Genomic DNA, 19,313 nt, shown 5'->3' on the forward strand with positions numbered 1-19,313 from the left:
GGGCAATGTGCGTATAAAGGAATAGCAGGAGAGCATTCCTTTGTAGTGATGGAACAGTTCTACAACTACATTGCAGTATCAGTTACATTAATATACACATGTGATAAAATTGTATAGAGGTGTAGACACACACAAATAAGTATACGTTAAAACTGGAGAAACATAAATAAGGTCTGTAGTTTGCACCAATGTCAATCTCCTGGTTTTGATACAACCACTGCAGTTATGCAAGATATTACCACTGGGGCAAACTTAGTGAAGGGTACAGGAGCCTTCTCTAAACTCTTTTTGCAACTTTCTGTGAGTCTGTAATTATTTCAGAATGATTTTTTTAATACAGTCTAACACAATTTACAATTGTCTAAACAATCTCCACTATGTTTTCAAATGTCCTCTGACTTTATAGGTACTTGGAACCTGCTAAAACCAACCCTTAGGTTTGATACTACTCTTATTTCTATGTACTTCTTGTTTATATGTTGTATTTGTGAGTAGAGGTTTGCCTAATACTGCATGGGTACCATACAGTTTTTAATTAGAGGCACTTTGGAGAAGTAAAGCAAGAAGAGGCCTGTTAGTTTCACTACACTCCTATCACTAGTAAGCACAACTTAAACCACAAAAATAACACTGCCAATCAAAATGGTCAAGAGGATGGAAGACTCCAAGGTGTAGGCAAAAAGCAAACAGGCCAACAAAAGTGTCAGAGCAGAAAGAGAAAAGCTGAGACAAAATAATAATAAAAAGCACAGAAATGACAACCATGAAGACTGATAGTTATACATCTTAAGCTTTAAAAAGAAAAGCACGGAAAGGTATAATGTTAAAGCCTCATAAGCTTGTGTGTAGTTAGGTAAAAAAAAATTCATGCTTTAAAGACTTAGCATAAATTAATGGACATTTTTAATTTTGTTCTCCTTTTCCTTTTAATCACACAAATTTTCTATTCTCCAAATAACTGAAAACTGATCATTTTTTCATGAGCCCAAGATAAGATGAAAAAATTATTAGTAATTAACAAACCAATTTCATCTCAAAATATTCTTTTTTATATATATATATATATATATATATATATATTTTTTTTTTTTTTTTTTTTTTTTTTTTTTGGCTCTGTCGCCCAGGCTGGAATACAGTGGCGCGATCTTGGCTCACTGCAACCTCCGCCTCCCCGGTTCAAGCGATTCTTCTTCCTCAGCCTCCTGAGTAGCTGAGACTATAGGCGCGTGCCACCATGCCCGGCTAATTTTTGTATTTTCAGTAGAGACAGGTTTCACCATACTGGCCAGGCTGGTCTCAAACTCCTGACCTCGTGATCCGCCCACCTCGGCCTCCAAAAGTGCTGGGATTACAGGCGTGAGCCACCACACCTGGCCACATTCTTGTATTTTCTAAGAATATTCATGAAATTAAAAAAAGAAGATAGTGGAGCTAGGGCCAAGTAGCTGAAGCGACTGAAACAGCTTAAGACAGAGCAGTGAAAAGTCTCTGTATACCCCCCGCACCCCGCCAAAAAAAAGAACCCAGAAAAACAAAGATCAGGTCTAGCAAAGTAAAATCCATAACCAGAGGCTGGTAATACTGAGGGGTGTTACTATAGACTCCTCTCAGGAACAGTAGAATGCCTGGATCCTGCACAGAATGATTTGTGCATAGATGTGATTTCAGAGGACTACAACATGATCTCACTGGGCTTTTCACCAGTGTAGTTTCCTCTTTGGAGAAAGGAAAAGAGCCCTGAGAAGTTATGATGGATGAGACAAAAGGAAACATTTCAGGAAGATGTGTGTGCAACTGAAAGCCTCGATGATCCAGGCTCACTTTCAGCTAAGGATGATCATGGGACAATTGTGATCAATAACCTGTAAATGGGAAGAACCACTTGAAGTTTACAAGAAAGCTAACATATGCTTCACTAAAATAGACATAGTAAGCTAGCACATGTTCCAGCTAGAAACATGGATGTGGTGTCAGGCTGTGCCCAATCATCCTCTAAGCATAAGAAAGGAGACCATATGCTAAGGATAATATAGCAGAAAGATAAAGAAGGATGTATTTAAGCTAAAGTCCAAACCACTGACCTTCGCTTTTCTTCACAAGCCTCTATTTCTATAATTCACTGCTTGTGGGATATTCTGTTAATTGAAAGCGTGCTAGGTTTTCTATGACATGAACCTAAATGCATAACTAATTTTATCATGTTTCTGTACTAGTGTGTATATCTGTATTGTGTAGTTATTCATAATCAAATATAACCTGTGGCTAGGTGTTATTAATGGAAACAAAAACAGAGTGATGACATTGAGTATCATGTGATATCACTGGTAAAACAAACAGTTAATTCTTTTTGCTGGGTATTTGGAAAACTTCAACTTTATGCAAGAAGTACATTTTTATATTTGGTTTCTGATTATCATATTTTGGGTTGTAGAACTAGTGTATAAAGCCAGAGATTGTGTCTCATTAAAATTAATCATTCAATGGATCTACTAAAATATATATGAATATTCCATTCATTTGTTTTATGCATCTTATGGCAAAATCAAACCTATTGAAAACAACTGCAGCCATCAAATATCAAAAAGCAAGGGAGGAAAAAAAAGAGAAGGCAAAATATTGGATTTACAATTTTTTCTAATTAATATGCACATATCATATGTTCATACTCCACTAGAATTCTTTCATTTTCAAACTTTTATGCTGCTATTATATATTTTTTCTTCTTCTACATTAGTCTTATTTTCAAAGTTACTCCTGCTATTAGTAAACTCAGTATGACCATTCCTCTAACCATCCACAGTTCAGGAGGAAGAAAATCCCTGCAGCTGTTTGATACCCAAGAATATGAACACTTAGCAGTCAGATGAAAGAAGAGAAAAAGACAGAAAAGGAAGATCAAGACAAGAGTGATTTTGAATTTCTGCAGGCTAGCATTTACCTCTCTCAATAAAAGGAGCTCTGTGCTCATTATATCCCAGGACTCATCTTGCCTTCAGCTTATAGTAAACTGGCAATTGCTTTATCATTTCCTCTCTAAATTAAGGATCAAAGTTTAAACATATTCTTTTCCTTCTCTATTAGATTATGATTAAAATTACCACCTGCCTCACCTCATTCACACAATCACTCCTGCTAACAAAAAAAAGAAGGAACCCCCAAAGTAAGGCACAGTTAACTAGCAAAACAAAGAGTTGTGGGGAATTTCTGGTCATGGTATTTATCTGATAATTGATTTCAGAATATAGTGTTAAAGAACCAAACAGTAAAATCTTCTGAAAGTAATATTCTAGTAAATATTTAACTTGATATATTAGTTTGCTAATAATATCATCATCAAACTATTATTTGTTTACTGAGCATCTTTACATGTATTCTTAGTCCTCAAGACACCCTACAAAGTGGATTCTATCCATCTTTTATGGATGAAGAAATCAGTTCACAGAGGCTGATTAATTTTCCCTAGGACTCAAAGCTATTTAATAGTTATGAGAGCTAAAATTTAATTGTATAATAAATCAATGAATGTAAGATGTATAACATATTTTAAAACTCTACACAATCATGTGTTTAATGTAGAGTCTTACCTTTTGTCAAGGTACTGGGTTCCTGTTGCCCTAAACACAAAACACAGTGGGGATTCTTCTGGATATTAAACACAAAGGAGCCCTGGATTCAAAACAGTGGTGAACATAAACTGATGAGCTCATATTGCCATAAGAAGAAAATCAGCTCACTTTACAATGAAAGGTACCTTGTAGTAGCAATTTTCTCCAAAGAATACACTTTCATATTTTCCTTTAATGCCTATAAATGTATAATCAAAGTTTAATATGTGCTTTCAAATAACAGCAGCATGATATACTTATCAGTCTAAAACTATAGCATATTTCACAGAGACAATATTATCATCTCACTGGCTGACCAAGGCCCAGTTTGATGAGAGCTGAAAGGAATCCTGTAAGTTACAACACACACAGTCATTTCTCAGGAGGTGGTGCAGCAAGTGCCAGAGCCTAAACTAAACCAAGATGCTCCATGAAGTCATTTGAAGGCACTTTGAAAATGAGAAGAGGTCAGAGCCTGTTGACCATCACTGTAGAGAATTCAGGAATGACTGGAGTTAGTAAAGATTTCAGCTGCAAAGGGCAAATGAATCTACTAGTGCAGAAGAGCAGGTCATGTATATCTTGTTATCTTCAGATTCTTCACTGCCTTCTACAGTCACTGACATCTGACTTCCTTCAGAGCCCACAACTTGGCCAGGCGCTGAGAAAAAAGTACCCCATTCCACTGTGATATAAAACTTCTGTGCTGTGAGAATCAATTTTTGGTGTGGTTGGCCAGAGCAATTAGGCAAGAGATAGAGCTAAAGGGCATCAAAACTGTAAAGCAAGAAGCCAAATTAGCCTTGTTTGCAGACAACATGATTATATACCTACAAAAACATAAAGACTCCACCCAAAAGCTGTTAGAAGTGGTAAACAAATTCAGTGAAGTTGCAGAATACAAAATCAAAATATAAAAATCAGTAGGATTTATATATGCCAACAGAGAATCATCTGAAAAAGAAATCCAGAAAGCAATCCCATTTACAATACCTACAACAAATACAAAATACCTAGGAATCAATATAACCAAAGAAATGAAAGATCTATACAAGGAAAACAATAAAACTCTGATGAAAGAAATACAAGAGGACACCAAAAAATGGGAAGGTATTCCATGCTTATGGATTCGAAGAATTAATATTGTTAAAATGACAATACTAGCCAAGCAATTACAGACTCAATGCAATCCCTATCAAAATGCTGATGATATTCTTTACAGAAATAGAAAAATAAATCCTAAAGTTTAAATGAAACCACAAAAGACCCCAAATAGACAAATAAATCTTAGCAAAAAAAAAAAAAAAAAAGCTGGGGACATCACACTACCTGGCTTCAAAATTTATTATAAAGCTATAGAAACCGAAACAGCATGGTACTGGCATAAAAACAGACACATAGACTAATGGAACAGAATGGGGAACTCAGGTCTAAATACACACATTTGCCACCAACTCGTCTTTAACAAAGGTGCCAAGAACTTAAAATGGGGAAAGGACAGTCTATTCAATAAATGGTGCTGGGAAAACTGGATAACTATATGATGAAGAATGAAACTAGACCCCTAATATCTCATCATACACAAATGTCAAATCAAACTCGATTAAATAAAGACTTTAGTCTAAGACCGGAAACTATGAAAACTGTAGCAGAAAACATTGGGGAAATGCTCCAGGGCATTGGTCTCTTACACAAAGATTTCTTGTGTAAGACCTTAAGAGAGGCTATCAAAGCAAAAATAGACATCAGAGTATAAATCAAGCTAAAAAGCTTCTGCACAGCAAAGGAAACAATCAACAAAGTAAACAGACAACTCATAGAATAGGAGAAAATATTTGCAAACTATCAGATAAGAGATTAATAACCATAATGTATGAAGAACTCAAATAAACTGATAGCAAAAAAAAAATCTGATTTTAAAATGGGCGAAAGATCTGAACAGACATTTCTCAAAAGAAAACATATAGTCAACAGGTATATTAAAAAAAATGCTCAATATCACTAACCATCACAGAAATGCAAATCAAAACCACAATGCAATATCATCTCACCACAGTTAAAATAGCTTGTATCAAAAACATAGGCAGTAACAGATGCTGGTTAGGATGTGCAGAAAGGGGAACGCTCATACACTGTTAGTGGGAATGTAATTACCATAGCCACTTGGAAAAAAAAAACAGTATACAGGTTCCTCAAATAAGTAAATATATAACTATGATATGATCCACCAATGCTACTACTGGGTATATATCCAAAAGAAATAAAATCAGTATGTTGAAAAGATATCTGCACTCCCATGTTTATTGCAGCCCTATTCACAATAGCCAAAATACAGAATTAACCTAAGTGCTTATCAACGGATGAATGGATAAAGAAAATACAGTATATATACACAATGGAATATTATTCAACCATAAACATTAATGAAATCCTATCATTGCAGCAACATGGATGGAACTGGAGATCATTATGTTAAGTGAGATAAGCCAAGTACAGAAAGGCAAATATCACATGCTCTCACTCACATGCAGAAGCTAAAAAAGTGTTTCTCAGGAAGATAGAAAGTAGATTGGAGGTTACCAGAGGCTGAGAAGGAGAGGGGGGGAGGAAGATAAAGGAGGAAAATACATATAAATTTATTTATTACTACTGAACTGTGGTTAAAAATGGTAAAAATGGTGAATTATACATATAGTACATTTTACCTCAATACAATTTTTTTAATTTCTTTTTATTTATTTATTTATTATTATTATTATACTTTAGGTTTTAGGGTACATGTGTGCAATGTGCAGGTTAGTTACATATGTATACATGTGCCATGCTGGTACGCTGCACCCACTAACTCGTCATCTAGCATTAGGTATATCTCCCAATGGTTGCTAACATACCAAATCCAAATTACTTTCTAATTCTAATTAGATACCAATGTGAAAATTATTTTATTTCTAACCAAGTAGAGCTCTTCACTGTAATCGTAATACTTAACATGTAATACTTATCATAAAACCTCTTCTCCCATTCTTGGACACACAGCCACAACTTGACATCAGATTCTCTCAAACTGACTATTCCTTCAGAGATTAAACTTCTAGTCTCTGATGAGCATGAAAGTATCTAATTAAGAAACTATTTTCTTGATTTATTCTGGTCATCTTTAGCTCTTTAATTGAGCATATATTCCCCTTCCCCAGATTGTCACATGAAACCTCTACTAACTACTCCTGTTCCCTGTTCATCTACCGTAGTAATCCAGACATTTTTAGCTCCAGGTCAATTGACCTTAGTTAGACTCACTGGTATGGCACAACGGAAAAATAAAGTCAGAAGACATTCAGTCAGCCACTGGCTCATTCAAATATTACACTAAGTATTTACCGTGAGGCAGGTCCAGTTCTACAGACTGAAGACTACAACAGTGAATAAATAATAAGACATAGTACCCACTCATGAGAGCAAACAATCCAGTGGAGGATACAAAGAGTAGAAAGACAACTATATTACAGTAGATGCGCATCCATAGGATAGTGGTCCACGGTGGCAGAAAAGAAGAAGGACCCCCTCAACCAGCCCAGAAGAAGCTTTGAGATAGGGCGAAGTCAGAGAAAGCATACAATATATCCCTAAGCTGTGTCCCAAAACATGTATAGGAGCTATCCTAAGGTAGACGCAAAGAATGCTTAGGCAGAAGCAATAGCATGTACAAAAGCACAGCTTCACCGAGGGCTAAACCAAAACATGTGGCATCTAAGACAGGATAATATGATGTCACACTTTCCAGCTGATACTCAAACATTTGTTAAATGTTTCTCTTTCATGGGGTAGAGAAATTATTTTATATTAAGAAAATATTAAATACAGGAAAAGATTCACTTATTTAACCCACTCCTACTAAGCTAAAACTGTCACTCTTCTGACAAAGATCAGAAAATTTTTCTAATTCTTCAACTTTCTTATCTTTTATTCAGTGATTTTTCCAGATGCCCCAATTTCTTGTGTGTGGACAAAATAGAAATGAAAATCTTCAATATTCAAGAAAAAAGGAATGCATGTGGGAAATAGATATCATGTTTCTGATTTATTTTATTGGTATTCTAGTATCTTTATAGAATGGTCCCCAGAGATCCGAGCTGCCCCCTCCCTTTATGGCCCTCTGGTTAGATGGTACCGAGAGGGAGGCTGAAAAGGTCAACAGGGACCAGATAATGCAGAATCTTCTAAGTTATGGGAAGGAGGTTGTACAGAACTCAAGAGAAATGAGGAATGGTTGAAAGGGTTTAAGCAGAGGCGTACCATGATCAGATTTGTTTATTTCAAAATCCATTCTACTTACTCTGTTTCGAATGAAGAGGAGTGGAGAAGTTAGAATGGAGTGAAGATCTGAAAAAAGAACAACAGCTACAAGGTTGTTTCTGTAAACCATACTAGAGATGCTAGCAACCTGAACTAGGATGGCAGCAGTAGGAAGGCAGCATGGTACATACTTAAAAGTTACGGGCTACAATTGACTAGACTCGAAGGTATAAGGAAAGGAGGAGAGGGGAGTAATTAGAAATCACTCGTTACCTTCTAGGTTTGAGCAGCTGGTAGAGGAAGAGTCCAGACACTGCGATTGGGTTGACAGGGACAAACATGTTTGGAATGAAAATCTTTAAGTTCAGTTTTATACATGTTGAGATTTGTATTTATAAAACATCAAAATGAAGATATAAATAAGTCCAAGATAAAGAGAAAGATCTAGAGTGGAGACAGATGTGGGCAGCCTCAGTAGACAGATGGAATCCATGGGATGGATGAGAATGTCTAGGGAGAAAATATACAATAGAAATACATAAATGATCCCAGGAAAGAGCCTTGAAAATCTCTCACATTAAATGGTCAAAAAGAGGCTGAGAAAATGAAAGAAAAGCAAGATTATGGCTTCAAAGAGCCAAGAAATAGTCCAACATGTACAATGCTAGAGATAAAAAAGAGTAAAGAGGTATCCCTAAATTATCATGAAGTTGTCTGTGAACTGGTTGAGAACAGTTTTAGTAAAGAAAGATTAATCACAGTTGCAGCACGCACTGATGCCATGTATGCTCAAGCCTGTCACTTAGTTTCTTCATCTGCAAAACAGGAAAAATGCCCACCGTCTACTTCATGGTTTTGTTATGAGGATTACATTAAATACCATATCTGAAACTGCTTTATAAACATTAAACAGAGGGTATAAAGTAGTAGTATTAAAATTGTGTTGTGTTGACAGTGTTCACAAATGCCAATTCTCTGTTTCACCCACAGGGCAAGCTGATGTGCACTGGCCGATGTAACGTATCAGCAGCGTGGACTCACTGCTAGGCAAAAGCCGTAAGAAATAGTGCATAGTTCAACATGCTTCTCTTTGCACTGCCACTACCTCTACAGAAGCATGTTTCAAAACAAATCCTTCATAAGCCTAGATTTTTGAGTGACTGCCATGAGAGCCCTCTGGCTGACTCATGCTGACGTGTAATATGGGGACAATTAAATGCTGTTTTAAAGCACTAAGATTTTGGAATTATAACAACTAATTGTAGTGTAACAACAAGTAAATAACTAAATAAAAGGTAGAAAAACCAAGTGGAAAATGTTATTTTGGGAGGTCATCAATGAGACGACATGGAGGTGGTTAGTCATGCTAATAATGCACTAATTTTTATTTTATAGCAGAGTAACTCATTAATCCTCTACACTTGATTCAAAATTCTCACAGGTACAGAAGCTGAAAAGAACAACTAATGAAGGTGATATGGTTTGGCTGTGTTCCCACTCAGATCTCATCTTGAATTCCCACGTGTTGTGGGAGGGACCTGAAGGGAGGTAACTGAATCCTGGGGGCAGGTCTCTCCCATGCTGTTTTCCTGATAATGAGTAAGTCTCACGAGACCTGATGGTTTTAAAAAGGGGAGTTTCCCTACACAAGCTGTCTTCTCTTGTCTGCCACCATGTAAGACATGACTTTCACCTTCTGCCATGATTGTGAGGCATCCTCAGCCACTTGGAACTGTTAAGTCCAATAAACCTCTTCCTTTTGTAAATTGCCCAGTCTCAAGTATGTCTTTATCAGCAGTGTGAAAATGGACTAATACAAAAGGGGAAAAGGACAAGATAAAGAAGGGAAGGAACATCCAAAACATCCTAAGGGAACATCCAAAAAATTTCAAATGAAAAGACATCTGTTGGGGAAGGATGAGACAGTCCATCAAAAAGAAATTTCCTTCTTCATCACCTTAATTATATATTGTTGTACGTACCTCAAATTTTCTTCACTCCTTAGTAAGCATACTTTGCACCTAAGTGTTTGACTGGTTATGTATTTGTGTTAGGCCAAAGACACACAGTCCAAATGGATTATCGGAAATAGATGGAAAATTGGACAAGGAACTAAGACCAAATTGTATGAAGGAAAAATGTTTTATTCTTCAAGTGTTAACAATAGAAGTTACCACTAACAAATGCCAAATTACTATTTGATATGCCTAAATGGAACATGTGTGCTAGCAAATGGCCATTACTCAGAACCAAGGACAAAAGTAAAATCCAGGTCAGAGTGAGACATGAGGGCCCACTGGGCGAAACTTTTCACCAAGCACACTGGATTCTCTTCCCTTCTTTATCTTGGCCTTTATTCCCTTCATTAGTTTTGGCAAACCATGAAAGAAGATTATAAATGCTTCAATCCCAGTGGAGTTGGAAATAAAGTACATGAAAGAAACACTTCATAAAGAATGTTTATCTGTTTGTGTCATTTAAAAAAAAAAAAGGAGGGGGGTGTAGACAAAACATTTCCACAACTCTTCTTTAATAAATATCTTGTGTCCTTTTACAAAGCACACATGTAAATTAATGTCATGGTTACAAGGACATCAAAAAAAAAAAAAAAATCTGACCACTACCTTTAATCACTATCTTTTGTTCTAAATTTTTTCTATTTCGAAATCAAATCCAACCTTAAACCTATGACGATTATGTACTATGTGTCTTTGAAAGCATATACTGTAAATTCTGAAAACAATTTCACAAGGCTGCTCCCAAAATGGTTTATATAAGAGCATAATCATCAGATTAAGTGACGGACAGCTCAAGGTGATTATTTTACAGAGGGCTCATTCATTACTATATACAAGCTCAAGAATGAAACTTCATATCCCTTACAATCCCTAGAGCAGTGTTTCATTTATAGGAGTTCCTCAATAAACACTTGCTGATTTGAATGCATTTAATACCTGAAAATGCTAGGACACAAACAATTTGCTCGGCTTTTTTCAAACTCCAAATCAACCCATTTTCATTACTCTCAACGCTCCTTCATGCCAGTTAACTAGCTGGATGTTTTCCAACACTCGAAAAATTGGCCATGTATATTCTGTTGCCAGGATAGTTTCCATTCTGCAGTGTCTCTCCTAAAAGGGGAGAAACTATTAAATCAAAATGGGGTAACCTCACAAGTATAACTATTACAACTTGTATAATAGCTCTTTTACTTCAAACAACAACGACAACAAAAAAAGACCTGTACCTTTTTAGTGGAACTTATTAATAGAATTATTAGCCCAGTAACTAAAGCGGTATGGTACACAATGGTAGAAGACAAGCTAAAACGACATTGGCCTGCAAAAGTTTTGCTTTCCTGACCTTTCTCCCTATTCAAGATGGCAAAATCACACACGGACAAATGTTGATGTACATTTAACTTATCAATGTTGATCCAAGGGAAGAAAAAATTGATCAATGTAGGTGTAATCTTCCCCTAAATGAGGAATATTAGCAAGGAAAAAACAAAAGTTAGGATATAGTGTCTGCTTGAAGGAATCCTCTTAGATATAAAATCACAATATTTGCTATGAAATAAACTAGAAAGTTTTAAATGCGTAATTACACTTGCCAGGAGTTACGCCCACGTTACTCCACAGGCCCACGCTAGCGCGTGCCAAAATCAGAAAACCTGCAGTGGCGTTGAGTCACTCCCCAGCAGCACTACCGGGAATAAGTGTTGGAGCCACAGCACGTACCCTATGGCGCAAGACCGCTGATTAGAACAGAGGGGGAAGGGGATGAGGAAAGAAGTTTCTTCAGCGCCCGCTCCGGGGACCAGAGCTGTCAACCTGCCACTACGGAAGCCACAGAACCCAGTTACCCGAGTCACCCCGAGCCCCGCCCACTCAGGTTCCTCCCCGCCTGGGGCGGGGCTGGCGCGCGAGGGCCGAGGGGCGGCCGGCGTCCCGAGTCGGCTCCTGGGAGGCGGGCTGCCGGTCTAAGTGGGGGTGGTGGGAGTCTGGCGGTACCTGCGCTGGAAGTCCACGGCGTAGGGCTTCAAGTACGGGTCGATCTCCAGGAGTCTGGCCAGTTCGGGCACGTCAGCCAGGGCGGCATTGAGCGCCGCCTCGGATTCCTCGGGCCGAGCCGCGGGAGTCACCGGAGCCGCCATCTTCGCCGCAGTCCAAGTAGCCGAGGCCCGAGAGGGTCGAGTGGGGCCTGATCGGGCGCTGGAGCTCGAGCTGGGTCGCGGCGGCTAGGGCGGAGCCGGAGGGCGCCTAGGCGTGTCGAGGCGAGCCGAGGCGAGCTGCGGCGGTCCGGGGCCCTTTATAGCCGAGGCAGAAGGCCTCCTGCCCTTTCTCCCCGCGCCAGCGGGGAGGAGCGGATCCTGGGGTGATGCCGGGACGCACGTCCCGAGCTGGTAGGAGGCACCGAGGCCTCCCCGCCCACTCACGCGGCTGGCACCTGGAGGCCGCAGGGACCTGCCCTTTCCTTCCCTTAACGGTTTTTTCCCTGCCGGCGGAGGTCATTCTAGGAGGTGGGTCCCAAGCTGACCTCGCTCAGCCTTGGCCTTCCTCACCCTGACCTAGTCTTGGCTCCGGAATGGATTCCGCTTTTAAGTACACACTTAACCACCCACTGACAGCGCCCCCTTCAAATTGGACATAAGGGGTTTTTTTGGAAGGGACCGTATTTCTCAAAGTTCTGAGACTTTTGAGGGGCAGTATTTCAAACATACCATGTAAATTCACAGAGGGGAACAGTCAAGTGTAGCTAGAGTACTACTGCTGAAAATGTTAATACCACTTACAACCAGGACTCTCCTAAGTTTGCCAGGTCACGTGAATTTAAAATTAACCAAGACACAGAATCCTGGAATACTGTTGGAATTCTGCTGTTCTGGTACTCTTCTGCATTACCAACAGCTAAGAATTATAACCCATGGGAAGAACTTTTCTCATTCTCCGTAAGGCCAAAAAGGAAAAGGCATTTGCCTGTGTTTATAATTGTTACAAGCTTTTCAACGATTAAACTTATCTTTGATAACACAAATGATATCATTGAATTGGAACGCCACTCTGCCACTTACAGTGATAAGGCAAGAAACCTCTCTTCCTCTTAGCTTGGGAAGCTCCCACTTGGAATTCCCTTCTTTTATTGCCACTGACTAGCTTCTATTTCAATAATTGCTTTTTAAGAATACAGAGTTGGACTCCAAGAGAGATGGACCCACCAAACCCAGGAGGATCCAAGCTGCTTTACACCTAGAAACTGGAGAGGATTGAGGATATTTTTCTCATTAAAACCTAGAACTGGAAAATCCTAGGGGTTATGGAGGAGAAACAGTATTAATCAGCCTTGGGCCTTGAATTTTAAAATATTTCAAAGTAAAGTTTTTATAAGGGGTTTAATAGACTTGAAAGATAAGTGGATATGAAGACAGACCTCAATGTGAAAAAGTGAAGGACTTGAACGACTTTAAGACGTGCCTTCTTTTCCATAAAGATGACAAAAAACATGCAGACATTTGTAGAATATAAAGCACTAAAAAAGGAAGGAAATTTTAAAAAAACCCGAAGCAGGACAACTATTAATAACAGACCCACAGATCTATATCTCCAAGCCTAAACTTTTTTCAGAAACACAGGTTTGTATCACTGCCTGTCTACTGAGATCTCCATTTAGCTGTCTAGGAGACCTAAACAAACTGTCTGCAAAAGATAACTTAAAATCCGTCTTCTCGTCCTTCCTGCTATCACTCTTATGCAGGCTACTGTCTTCCTTCACTTGGACCGTAATGTAGCTCTCTAATTGACTTCCCCTCTTCTACTCTTTCTCACCTCTACTCCGTTCTCTGTACCAGTGTTTCTCACACTGTAATGTGCATATGAATCACCTAGGGATCTTAATTCAATTCTGGAGTGGTGCTTCAGATTGCATTTTAACAAGCTCAGAAGTGATTCTGATGCTGGTGGTCGGGGACACAGTTTGGTGAGACTACACTGAGTAAATCAGATGATGTCATTTAGCAACTTAAATAGCATACTGTTTCACTTAGGGTAAAATAGAAACAGCTTATCATTCTCTAACAAGGCTTGTATAATCTGGACCCTGACTACCTTTCCAGCCACTTTTCTCATCATTTTCCAGTTTTACTATGCTCTAGTCACACTGACTTTCCTGGAACTCAGTGAATTTGTTGTATAATAGCCTCTAAGATTATTTGCTTGCTGTTCTCTCTGTTGGAAATTCTCAGGGAGCTGAGCTCTACTTGCTTAATTTTTTCCCAGCCTTCATTCCAGCCTCAGCAAAAATGTCAGCTCATACCTGAGAAACTTCTGATTGTAGACTCCTCAGTGTCTTCTGTGTAACTTCAATCTCTTCTATGCAACAGTTAACAGAATCTAGGTGTTTGTTTTTCTCCTATTTATTGACCTTTCCCTTTAGAACCTAAGCTCTCCACGAGCAGGATCCTAGTGTACATATCTGCCTACCTAGGTGGTTCACCATTGAGCACATATTTATTGACGTCCCATGTGCCAGCCATTTTCCCACGTACTGTGGATAAATGATAAGACAAGTCCCAGTTGTCATACTCTATTGGGGGTAGGAGGGAGAGGAGACACAATTACCAGTGAAATACATAAAATAATACAAAACAATGTCAGATAGTGGTAAATGCATTGTTGAGAATTAAAACTGAGCAAATATCTGTGTTAGTTCCGGTCATCAAGAAAGGCCGTTCAGAACTGACATTTAAGCTGAAGTGTGATGACAAGAAGAAATGAGCCAGGAGAGGAAGAGCATTCCAGAATGGCAGAGTTCGTGCAATGGAGGAATTGAATTGGTCTTAAAAAAAAAAAAAAAATCTAGCATACCCGGTGTGTAATGAGGAGTAGCAGGAATTGTGGTGCAAGAGCTAGGCAGCTGTTTGTTCATATAGGCCCTTTAATGTCCATTTAAGGGATGCTATTGGAGAGTTTTCAGCAGAACACTGATATGATATGGTTTAATTATTAAAATATTCTATGTGGCAAATGAATTATAAGGATACAAGAATGGCAATGGGGTGCCATTCTTGTGGGAGACAAGGGAGACAATTAGGAGGTGATTAACATTGCCTAGGTAGGAAATGATGATGGCTTGGTCTGGGGTAGCAGAGAAAATGATGAAATAAAGATTTGGGATGCATGATATAATGAATGCCTAAACTATTATGAAGTCATTTAGTGTCTGTATTAGTTACCTAGGGCTGTAGTGATTAAGTACCACACACTAGGTAGTTTAAGCAACAAAAATTTGTCACCTTACCCTAGTTCTAGGGGCTAAAAATCAAGGTATCCACAGGTTTGGTTCTTTCTGGGGGCTCTGAAGGAGAATTATTCCATGCCTCTCTCCTAGCTTCTAGTGATGGCCAGCAATCTTTGGCATTTCTTGGCTTATAAATGCATCATTTGGATCTCTGCCTCCATCGTGACATGGCATTTTCCTGTGTCTCTGTCTCTTCACATAGTGTTCTTTTTATAAGGTCACCAGCCCTATTGAATGAGGGACACACCCTATTTCAGTATGACCTCATCTTAACTAATTATATCTGCAATTATTATATTTCCAAATAAGGTCATATTCTGAGGTACTGTTAGGTTAAGATTTCAGTGTATCTTTTTGTGGAGAAATACAATTCAACCCATCACATTTTTGACACACCAAAACAGAGGAAATATTTGAGAAATAGAATTTATAAGATTTGGTGACTGATTGGCTATGAAAGTGAAAAGGGAATTAAAGATTGAGCTTCTGAGCCTGGGGCAATTCTGTCTAGCAAAAATAAAGAAGTCCTTGAAAGAGGGAGAACTGAGTTCAAGGTGTCAGCTCCTGGATACCCAAGTCAATATGGCAGCTGGAAATGTAATTCTGGTGCCTAATAGATCATTTAGGAATGAAGATAACAATTAGAGAATGACCCATGTGCGGCTACTAGCTAACAGTGGCAAATAGGAGATCCTCAATAAATATTTTGAAACCTTTTTTTCTTGATATTTGAGTCTCATGTCACATGTTTGCTTTTCAGTAGTTTGCATTATAAAGCCAAAGAGTTACTGATAATGTGCTCCAACACAGATGAACCTTAAAAACATACCAAGTGAAAGAAACCACTCACAAAAGACCACATATTATATGATTCCATGTATATGGAATGTTCAGAATATGCAAATCTACACAGAAAGAAAGTAGATTTTTAGCTTCCTAGGGTTGGAGGTCAGGGGAAACGAAGAGTGAATGCAAGTGGATATGGGATTTCTTCTTGGGATAATACACATTTTCTAAAATTGGTTGTGGTTATGGTCTCACAGCTCTGTGGATGTACTAAAAACTATTTAATTGTACACTTTAAATGGATGAATTGTATGGTATGTGAATTACATCTCAAAGCTATTTTTAAAAAGACTCTGAAGGATAAAATACTACTAAATATGCTTTTTAAAAGGCAAACAATTTATAACTACTAAAGATAAACTAGACTATATAAATATACCCTTTAAAATTACATATCCCCCTCGTTGAAAATCATTAGCAATGAAAAAGAAAATCAGAGAGCTGAAAGAAAAAAGAGGTAACTTTTTTTTTTTTGAGACGAGTCTAGCACTGTCGCCTGGGCTGGAGTGCAATGGCGCGATCTCAGCTCACTGCAACCTCTGCCTCCCAGGTTCACGCGATTCTCCTGTCTCAGCCTCCCGAGTAGCTGGGATTATAGGCGCACACCACCATACTCTGCTAACTTTTTGTATTTTTAGTAAAGATGGGTTTTCACTATGTTGGCCAGGCTAGTCTCGAATTCCTGACCTAGTGATCTGCTGGCCTCGGCCTCCCAGAGTGCTGGGATTACAGGTATGACCCACGGTGCCCAGCCAAATAAGTAACTTACTTTTAAGAACAAGGAATAGTGTTAAAGGAGAATGTGGCTTCTGCCAAGAAAAAGGAGAACTTTCAGAAAAGAAGAGAGTGATCAGTGATAGCCCTATCTTTTAAAACGTGATGGAGGACCCAGGGTCTATGGTTGTTTCATTTTCTCATCGTATGTGCTTTTGACCTCAAGTTTGTCTCCTTATGGTCATAAAATGGCTGCCACAGCTCTACACATCATTCTCCCATAATGTGTCTGGAATTGGTGGGTTCTTGGTCTCACTGACTTCAAGAATGAAGCCATGGACCCTCGCGGTGTTACAGCTCTTAAAGGCGGCGCGTCTGGAGTTTGTTCCTTCTGATGTTCGGATGTGTTCGGAGTTTCTTCCTTCTTGTGGGTTCGTGGTCTCGCTGGCTCAGGCGTGACGCTGCGGACCTTCGCGGTGAGTGTTACAGCTCTTAAGGTGGCGCACCTGGAGATGTTCGTTCCTCCAGGTGGGTTCGTGGTCTCGTTGGCTTCAGGAGTGAAGCTGCAGACCTTCGCAGTGAGTGTTACAGCTCATAAAGGCAGTATGGACCCAAAACGTGAGCAACAACAAGATTTATTGCAAAGAGCGAGAGAACAAAGCTTCCACAGTGTGGAAGACGACCCCAGTGGGTTGCCACTGCTGGCTCCCGCAGCCTGCTTTTATTGTCTTATCTGGCCCCACCCACATCCTGCTGATTGGCCCATTTTACAGAGAGCTGAGTGGTCTGTTTCCACAGGTTGCTGACTGGTGCGTTTAGAATCCTTGAGCTAGACACAAAGGTTGTCCACGTCCCCACTAGATTAGCTAGATACAGAGTGTCGATTGGTGCATTCACAAACCCTGAGCTAGACACAGGGTGCTGATTGGTGTGTTTACAAACCTTGAGCTAGATACAGAGTGCAGATTGGTGTATTTACAATCCCTTAGCTAGACATAAAGGTTCTCCAAGCCCCCACCAGACTCAGGAGCCCAGCTGGCTTCACCCAGTGGATCCCGCACTGGGGCAGCAGGTGGAGCTGCCTGCCAGTCCCGCGCCGTGCGCCCGCACTCCTCAGCCCTTGAGGGACTGGGTGCTGTGCAGCAGGGGTCGGTGCTCGTCAGGGAGGCTCAAGGCTACAGGAGCCCACGGAGTGGGGGAGGCTCAGGCATGGCGGGCTGCAGGTCCCAAGCCCTGCCCCATGAGGAGGCAGCTAAGGCCCGGTGAGAAATCAAGCGCAGCGCCCGTGGGCCGGCACTGCTGGGGGACCCAGTACACCCTCCGCAGCCGCTGGCCTGGGTGCTAAGCCCCTCATTGCCCGGGGTCAGCGGAACCGGCCGGCCGCTCCGAGTGCGGGGCCAGCCAAGCCCACGCCCACCCGGAACTCCAGCTGGCCCGCAAGCGCCGATTGCAGCCCCGGTTCCCGCTGGCGCCTCTCCCTCCACACCTCCCCGCAAGCTGAGGGAGCCGGCTCAGACCTCGGCCAGCCCAGGAAGGGGCTCCCACAGGGCAGCGGTGGGCTGAAGGGCTCCTCAAGTGCCGCCAAAGTGGGAGCCCAGGCAGAGGAGGCGTGGAGAGCGAGCGAGGGCGGTGAGGACTGCCAGCACGCTGTCACCTCTCAATAAGGCCACATAAAAGGTAAAGAAAAATGCATTTCTCCTGTATCTTTGCCAAGAGGAAAACTTTTCGCAGATGTCACTATCAAACTTCTTGTATCTCTTTGGCCAGAACTAGGTCACATGCCTACCCTGAAACAAGTGGCATAGAGTAATGTAACTTCTATGAGTAGCTTAAACTAATTGTGATTTACTGCTTGAGTTGGGACCACCTTCCATTAATGTCCAACATATGAATAAAATGGTGGTTCTGTTCCCATGGAAGAAAAGGGATGGCTGATCAACATGTGTGCCACATTTTTCTTTTCTATTCATCATAGATTCCACTACCCATGAAACTTGCCAGTGCTGTTAACTAACTTGTCGCCTTGTGATTTTACCATATTCACATGACAAAACCCCAATCTGGGACCAATCAATTCGCCTTCTCCATTCCTGCATCCAGAGTGCTACGAATGTCACACAGACACACACAGAGACGCACACAGACACACACACTGACTGCAGGAACTAATTTCATTAAAAATTTACCTTAGCTTTAAAAATCCTCGCCTCACACAAGGCCACTACAGTTTTACCGGCCATATACTACGTAAGGTATGCCCAGCAATTGAAAGCATTCACTCTACTCTGAGAGAGGAGCCTTCACTTGCCCCACCACAGAAGTGCCTCCTGCTTCTCAAGATATGAATTCCTTAGAAGCGTATTAACCTGCCAGGCACGGTGGCTCACGCCTGTCATCCCAGCATTTTGGGAGGCCGAGGTGGGCAGAACACGAGGTCAGGAGATCGAGACCAGCCTGGCCAACATGGTGAAGCCCTGTCTCTACTCAAAAAAAAAAAAAAAATACAAAAAAATACAAAAAAACCAGGCATGGTAGCACGCGCCTGTAGTCCCAGCTACT

At 40.4% G+C, this 19,313-nt stretch overlaps 1 protein-coding gene across 2 annotated transcripts in view; it reads right to left on the bottom strand.

Moving 5' to 3' along the window:
* Positions 1 to 15,074, bottom strand: part of GBE1 (1,4-alpha-glucan branching enzyme 1) — a 273,138-nt gene extending 258,064 nt beyond the window's left edge. For both annotated transcript variants that reach the window (XR_010139153.1, XM_054551665.2), the window contains exon 1: positions 11,912 to 15,074. Coding sequence is in view for 1 of the 2 variants with exons in the window: in XM_054551665.2 (XP_054407640.2) it covers positions 11,912 to 12,054 (143 nt within the window). In the remaining variant the exon portion in view is untranslated. The remainder of the gene's footprint in view (positions 1 to 11,911) is intronic.
* Between the last annotated feature and the right edge of the window lie 4,239 nt (positions 15,075 to 19,313).

Source organism: Pongo abelii, chromosome 2, assembly GCF_028885655.2.
Source record: "Pongo abelii isolate AG06213 chromosome 2, NHGRI_mPonAbe1-v2.0_pri, whole genome shotgun sequence".
In the NCBI taxonomy this organism is placed as follows: domain Eukaryota; kingdom Metazoa; phylum Chordata; class Mammalia; order Primates; family Hominidae; genus Pongo; species Pongo abelii.